This window comes from Diaphorina citri, unplaced genomic scaffold, assembly GCF_000475195.1.
Source record: "Diaphorina citri unplaced genomic scaffold, Diaci psyllid genome assembly version 1.1 scaffold524, whole genome shotgun sequence".
In the NCBI taxonomy this organism is placed as follows: Eukaryota; Metazoa; Arthropoda; class Insecta; order Hemiptera; family Psyllidae; genus Diaphorina; species Diaphorina citri.
Genome location: NW_007377958.1, coordinates 95,048 through 102,819, shown reverse-complemented (window position 1 = coordinate 102,819; position 7,772 = coordinate 95,048). Strand labels below are relative to the sequence as shown.

Here is a 7,772-nt window from a genome sequence, read left to right as displayed (position 1 = left end):
AGACTTCGAAAATTTGGAGCCCCCCCTCCATTAGTGTTTGGACTCCCCCCCCCCTTGGCGAAATCCTGGGTACGGCCCTGACGACACCGAAGCGAATACAATAGCCCGTCCACTTTTTTTTATTACTATCGTAATAATAAAGGAAGGACGGGCTAAAAATTCAGACCATATTATTAAAACTTTCTTCATATCCTCTCTCTCTCTGTCTCTGTCTCTCTCTCTCTCTCTCTCTCTCTCTCTCTCTCTCTCTCTCTCTCTCTCTCTCTCTCTCTCTCTCTCTCTCTCTCTCTCCGTATATTAGAGTATGTAAGTTGAAAGCAAAATTGTTTAGGAGAGGGAAAGAGGGAAAAAAGAGAAATACTTATCTAGAGAAAGAGAGAGAGAGAGAGAAAGGGCTCTCTCTCTCTCTCTCTCCGTATATTAGAGTATGTAAGTTGAAAGCAAAATTGTTTAGGAGAGGGAAAGAGGGAAAAAAGAGAAACACGTACCTTAGAAAGAGAAAGAGAAAGAGAGAGAGAGAGAGAGAGAGAGAGAGAGAGAGAAGAACGGAAAGCATTATTAGAAAGTCAAAATATTTTAAAAAGAATTTATCTCTCCGCTAGGAATAGTATGGACTTAACGTATGGGTACCTATGTGGTATATTATATATACCTAACTTAGAGGAAACGAGAAGAGAGCAAACAAAGTAGGAAATAAATTATGGGTACCTATGTGGTATATTATATATACCTAACTTAGAGGAAACGAGAAGAGAGCAAACAAAGTAGGAAATAAATCTCTCCGCTAGGAATAGTATGGACTTAACGTATGGGTATGTGGTATACCTAACCTAACCTAGAGGAAACGAGAAGAGAGCAAACAAAGTAGGAAATAAATAGAGAGAGAGAGAGGAATGAAAATAGAGGAATAATAGGGTGTTCGAAACTTGGAAAATATTAATTTATTTAGATTCTTGCTCATTATAAACATATGTACATACATAATAATGGAAATTAAGAAATCTGAAAAGCTGAAATGTCGGGAAACCCAGTACTCTCCGCTAGGAATAGTATGGACTTAACGTATGGGTATGTGGTATACCTAACCTAACCTAGAGGAAACGAGAAGAGAGCAAACAAAGAAGGAAATAAATAGAGAGAGAGAGAGAGAGAAAGAGAGGAATGAAAATAGAGGAATAATAGGGTGTTCGAAACTTGGAATATATTAATTTATTTAGATTCTTGCTCATTATAAACATACATAATAATGGAAATTAAGAAATCTGAAAAGCTGAAATGTCGGGAAACCCAGTAGCAAGCGATTGTCCACAGATGGTCACTCTTCCGGATACCAACCACACACAGCGTTGCTTATCATTCAGTGATCCATCGGGTTTTTGAAGTAAACTTTCTTCTTCTTTATTTTTCAAGCACGATAGGTGCAGGTATAAATTTAGATAAAATAACTTGGTAGGTGTAGGAAGAAAATATCTACGAATTAGGTACGTCAAAAATTAACTTGTGACAAAGCATGAGGCACATATCTACCTACTTTTTGAGAAATTTCGCCTGCGGCGCTGAAAATTTTAAGTTCGATCAGCCCAAACTGGGGGCCCCGCGCCTTTGAAACTGCCCCGGGCCCCGCGGGGGGCTAATCCGGCCCTGTCTCTCTCTCACACACACACACACACACTCTCTCTCTCTCTCTCTCTCCGTATATTAGAGTATATAAGTTGAAAGCAAAATTGTTTAGGAGAGGGAAAGAGGGAAAAAAGAGAAACACTTATCTAGAGAAAGACAGAGAGAGAGAGAAAGGGCGAGAGAGAGAAGAACGGGAAGCATTATTAGAAAGTCAAAATATTTTAAAAAGAATTTATCTCTCCGCTAGGAATAGTATGGACTTAACGTATGGGTACCTATGTGGTATATTATATATACCTAACTTAGAGGAAACGAGAAGAGAGCAAACAAAGTAGGAAATAAATAGAGAGAGAGAGGAATGAAAATAGAGGAATAATAGGGTGTTCGAAACTTGGAAAATATTAATTTATTTAGATTCTTGCTCATTATAAACATATGTACATACATAATAATGGAAATTAAGAAATCTGAAAAGCTGAAATGTCGGGAAACCCAGTATAGCAAGCGATTGTCCACAGATGGTCACTCTTCCGGATACCAACCACACACAGCGTTGCTTATCATTCAGTGATCCATCGGGTTTTGAAGTAAACTTTCTTCTTCTTTATTTTTCAAGCACGATAGGTGCAGGTATAAATTTAGATAAAATAACTTGGTAGGTGTAGGTAGGTTAGGTTAGGTATAAAGCACAAAATAATGAACTTTTTCAAAACTTGTAGATATCCTACTGTTAATGTCTATTATTTCCACCTTGCTACTTTATCAAGTTTTAAGCAGCACACCAATAGTAGTAGCACAGCGTGTTAGAATAACATTAGAGTTTTGTTAAACTTTGTAATCAGGACGATACCGCTGGTGTGAGGTAATATTAAATAATAAATTCACTTTACGTGATGATGACTTTGTTCTTTGTGTCAATTTTTATGTACGTACCTACCATCAGTAGAGGTTAGGTAGCCTGGTAAAAGTAGGCTGGTAGGGATGTTGTAAGAGTACATACATATTAGAAATTTTAGGAAACTTAAAACCTGTGCCCGCTACAGTGTGTTCAACATGTTTCATGAACTCCCTTCTGTTCTCTATTTCATGTTCAACATGTTTCATGAACTCCCTTCTGTTCTCTATTTCAGTGGACGCACTTCACGGATCTAACGGGACCGGTATACCGGGTGTCACTAAACTCTCGCCCGGTCCGGGAAACTGGCATCACCTCCCCTATTTGATAAAAATCAGGAATTGCAGAAACTAGGCTAGGCTAGGTACATTTAGAAATGCCTGAGAAAACGGAGGAACAAGGAAAAGAAGAGGGGGAGGAGAGGGAGAGAAATTGCATATCAAAATGCGAAATGCATGCGGAGAGTATATTTTATATTTTTGATAACGAAGCTGAGAGAAAAACAAACGAGAAGAGTAGAAGAAGAAGAAGGAGAAGGCGAAGAAAATTATTCTTGGCTGTCAGTAGAAAGAAAATGTGTTGAATAATAATGTGCAGTTACCATCATAAGAAGAGGGGAGAGAATAGTGGGAGGGGAAGTGACACTGTAGAGAGGGGAGAAAGAGATAGAACACAAGTTATACATGAAAGAAAGAAAGAGATAGAAGAGAAGTTATTATAGGGAGGGGAGAGTTATAGAGGGAGCATAAGAAAAGGACATAAGAACATAATATGCAATATGCAACACTGCAGTTTCTCTCCTCCATGTCTTTCATGTAAGGAAATTTAAAATAATAGTAAGTGCATATGTGCAGGGTAGAAGGAGGGAGAGAATAGTGGGAGGGGAAGTGACACTGTAGAGAGGGGAGAAAGAGATAGAACACAAGTTATACATGAAAGAAAGAAAGAAAGAAAGAGATAGAAGAGAAGTTATATTATAGGGAGGGGAGAGTTATAGAGAGAGCATAAGAAAAGGACATAAGAACATAATATGCAATATGCAACACTGCAGTTTCTCTCCTCCATGTCTTTCATGTGAGGAAATTTAAAATAATAGTAAGTGCATATGTGCAGGGTAGAAGGGGGAGAAGGGGGAGATGGCCCAAATAATATTAGATTCAGTACAAGAGACAATGTAGACTCGACTGATATTAACAAAAGACCAGCAATAACCCTGGGGTCAATTATGTAGATTGTAGAGGGGAGAGAATAGTGGGAGGGGAAGTGACACTGTAGAGAGGGGAGAAAGAGATAGAACACAAGTTATACATGAAAGAAAGAAAGAGATAGAAGAGAAGTTATTATAGGGAGGGGAGAGTTATAGAGGGAGCATAAGAAAAGGACATAAGAACACAATATGCAATATGCAACACTGCAGTTTCTCTCCTCCATGTCTTTCGTGTAAGGAAATTTAAAATAATAGTAAGTGCATATGTGCAGGGTAGAAGGGGGAGATGGCCCAAATAATATTAGATTCAGTACAAGAGACAATGTAGACTGGACTGATACATATATTAACAAAAGACCAGCAATAACCCTGGGGTCAATTATGTAGATTGCAGACAATCTAGACAACTGTAGACTCTACTCTACAGTCTAGTGTCTACAGTCCCAATATTGGAAAATAAGTACTGGGTTTCTGTAGAAGCACAGATGCATGAAACGAGCAACATAAAATCAACATTGAACTGTAAAACTCGAGGATTCAATTTATTCAAACCCCTTGAGATGTCAGAAAGAACTTGGAGATGCAAGCTGACCAAAATCAACATTGAACTGTAAAACTCGAGGATTCAATTTATTCAAACCCCTTGAGATGTCAGAAAGAACTTGGAGATGCAAGCTGACCTTCTAGGCGCACGGCAGTGCCCCAGGCCAAGTTCTGGCCTCAGCACGCCAGTGTGTATATTACACGAAACATTTCGACGCATTTTTACCCCTATCATAAATCTGTTAATTTTCCACGCATTGTCATGAAATTTGGACCATATGTTAAGTTATACATGCTTATTATGCCTGCGAAATATCGAAGGGGTAGAAAGAACGGCTTGAAAATCGCTTATTTTACGACTGACTCACTGATTCACTCAACAAAATTATGAGGTACTTCCCGATGTCGTAGAAACTTGAAATTTGGCAGGATGGTAGGTCTGTCTTAATAAGTAAGTAAAGGGAAAAATCTGAAAATCAGCAAAAGTTACACTGGGCTCCGCCCACAGGCGGAATTAACCGCTTTTGGGCGGTTTTTACTATACGGTTAGAGATATTGAAAAAGTTATGAGAGTAGACCCCCCAAAACCACTCCTAAAACCCCCCAAGTAATAATTTTTATGAACATCGGAACAACGGTTAGCGGTGTTTTACCGTATTTTTTACAGTTAATAGTATTTCGACCGCTTTTTTTTACTGACTAAAGGCTTAGTTGGGTATCAAAAAAGATATTTCATCATCAACAACAACACCAACAATAACAACTCAAGGAAATTTTTCCAAAGGCTCACAAATAGCTAGGTAATAAGGAGATCTGTACCTAATAATCATTTGTAAATACACACTTAGAAAAAAGGAGTGAGATCCCCCACAAAAACACAAATGTGGAAAAAAGGCCAAGTCCCTATCCAAAAATATCGGTCTATAAAAGTGGTGCGATCAGAAAATTAAGGCCAAGTCTGCATCCCCAGTTTTTCGTGTCTGCTGAAAATGCTAAATCTCAATTCCTTCAACCTTCTCTCAATTTCAACATGGCAATGTTTTTCCTTCTCAAATTAATAAATACCTATTATTAACATGAAAATAAAAGGAAAATATTGCCAAGTTGAAATTGAGAGAAGGTTGAAGGAATTGAGATCCAGCATTTTCAGCAGACACGAAAAACTGGGAATGCAGACTTGGCCTTAATTTTCTGATCTCACCACTTTTATAGGCGGATATTTTTGGATAGAGATATAGGAATACCGGATAAATAGGTCATAGACATACATAATTATTATCATGTCCTTATTAAGGACTAAGGCAAGGGAAGCCTTAAGAACTCAAGGGACCCACCATCCCAGTAGTTAACACACCACGTAGGTATAAGTAACTTAAAGCAACCTCCAAATTAACTCAGAAATGATCAAACAGCTCTCATCTTGTATGGTGGGGTATGAGAGAGAGAGAGAGAGAGAGAGAGAGAGAGGAGAAAGTTTAAGAAAAAACAGAAAGGAATATGTGTTACCTATATAGGTGTGTGAATAGGGGGGGAGGGGGGTGTAGCAAAAAGCTACCTGGATACCTGACCACTCGAATTAGGAAGGAAAAAAGAACTATACAAAAAAAAAAACTTTTTTCACATAATTTACCTACCTAGTTTTTATTTTCTCAAGAATTTCTGTACGTGGAACAGAAAAACTTTTTTCACATAATTTACCTACCTAGTTTTTATTTTCTCAAGAATTTCTGTACGTGGAACAGAGTCTTTTTTTCTCTCTTTCTCCTCTCTCTCTCTCTCTCTCTCTCTCTCTCTCTCTCTCGCGCTAACCTAAACATTAGAGAATTCACATTCCACAAATTCGGAAACTTTTTCTAGAGAAAGTTCTGTATACCTCTCATTTCAGAACCCCATCTGTCACAGTGGCGGACGTAATACTAATTAAATATGTACTTATAAGCTCTCTCTCTCTCTCTCTCTCTCTCTCTCTCTCTCTCTCTCTCTCTCTCTCTCTCTCTCTCTCTCTCTTTCTCTCGCTAACCTAAACATTAGAGAATTTACATTCCACAAATTCGGAAACATTTTCTAGAGAAAGTTCTGTACCTCTCATTTCAGAACCCCATCTGTCACAGTGGCGGACGAAATACTAATTAAATACTTATAAGCACGCCATTATTACTTGGTGTTTATGTTTTTCTACGCAAGTTTTTTAAGGGGATATCATTGTTCTTTGTCAGACCTTTTTCATCTCATTTTATTTCGGTTTTCTATAGAGTAGTGGTGTAAGCGAAATTCCAACAGTTGTTGGAGTATACTCAAAACTTCTATGTAATAGACATTATTTCTTATGGTTTATTTTCCAGCGATATTTCATCCAATCAGAAAGACGAATGGTTCGTGTAGGTAAGTGAACAAAAAATATATCACAACCTTTTAATAAAAAAAGTTGCAATATTGAGGCTAATAGGACTATCACACATCTGAATGATGAGAGTCTCTAGAAAAATGTATTGTTTGTCAGCAATCAGCAATGCACAAAGTGTTCTATATTCCTGTGTTTTTAAAATTAAAGGCGAATTCACACCTAGCCTTATCGTAAAAGCTAAATCCTGTCAACCGATACGACGCGACGTATAGCGTGTAAACCCGCCTTAACACTGACTGCCAGCAATTATTATTGCTTCTTCAGTGATCATTATTTCTTATGGTTTATTTTCCAGCGATATTTCATCCAATCAGAAAGACGAATGGTTCGTGTAGGTAAGTGAACAAAAAATATATTACAACCTTTTAATAAAAAACGTTGAAATATCGAGGCTAATAGGACTATCACCATCTGAATGATGAGAGTCTCTGGAAAAACGTATTGTTTGTCAGCAATCAGCAATGCACAAAGTGTTCTATATTCCTGTGTTTTCAAAATTAAAGGCTAATTCACACCTAGCCTTATCGTAAAAGCTAAATCCTGTCAACCGATACGACGCGACGTATAGCGTGTAAACCCGCCTTAACACTGACTGCCAGCAATTATTATTGCTTCTTCAGTGATCCATTTGGAACTGGTGCATTCAACATGCTATCATCTCTGGGTAATTTAATAATACAAAATTAATTACCACGTAGGTATGTTTAATTATGATAAACCCTTTATACAATTTGGTAATGCCTTGGAAATTAACCCCTTGTTGTTGTTTGTTATTTCTTCAGTGATCCATTTGGAACTAGTGCATTCAACATGCTATCATCCCTGGGTAATTTAATATTACATAATTAATTACCACGTAGGTATATGTTTAATTATGATAAACCCTTTATACAATTTGGTAATGCCTTGGAAATTAACCCCTTGTTGTTGTTGTTTGTTATTCTGATTTCAGAGGTGTTATCCTATGCTATGCACCGCAGGGTTAATCAAGTCCGGATGGTATTTTGCTACCCGAGAGCAAGACATCCGGCATTTTCCTAGATGATATCTCGGATTATCATCATTATCATTAATATCATCATCATTATCATTATTATCTGACG

General features: G+C 37.6%; 1 protein-coding gene across 1 annotated transcript in view; it reads left to right on the top strand.

Annotated features, from left to right (window-relative positions):
• LOC103509747 overlaps positions 1–2,869 on the top strand; it is a 36,104-nt gene extending 33,235 nt beyond the window's left edge. The window contains exon 7 of the mRNA XM_026824013.1: positions 2,751–2,869. Within this exon, the coding sequence (XP_026679814.1) occupies positions 2,751–2,869 (119 nt within the window). The remainder of the gene's footprint in view (positions 1–2,750) is intronic.
• The last annotated feature ends 4,903 nt before the right edge of the window (positions 2,870–7,772 follow it).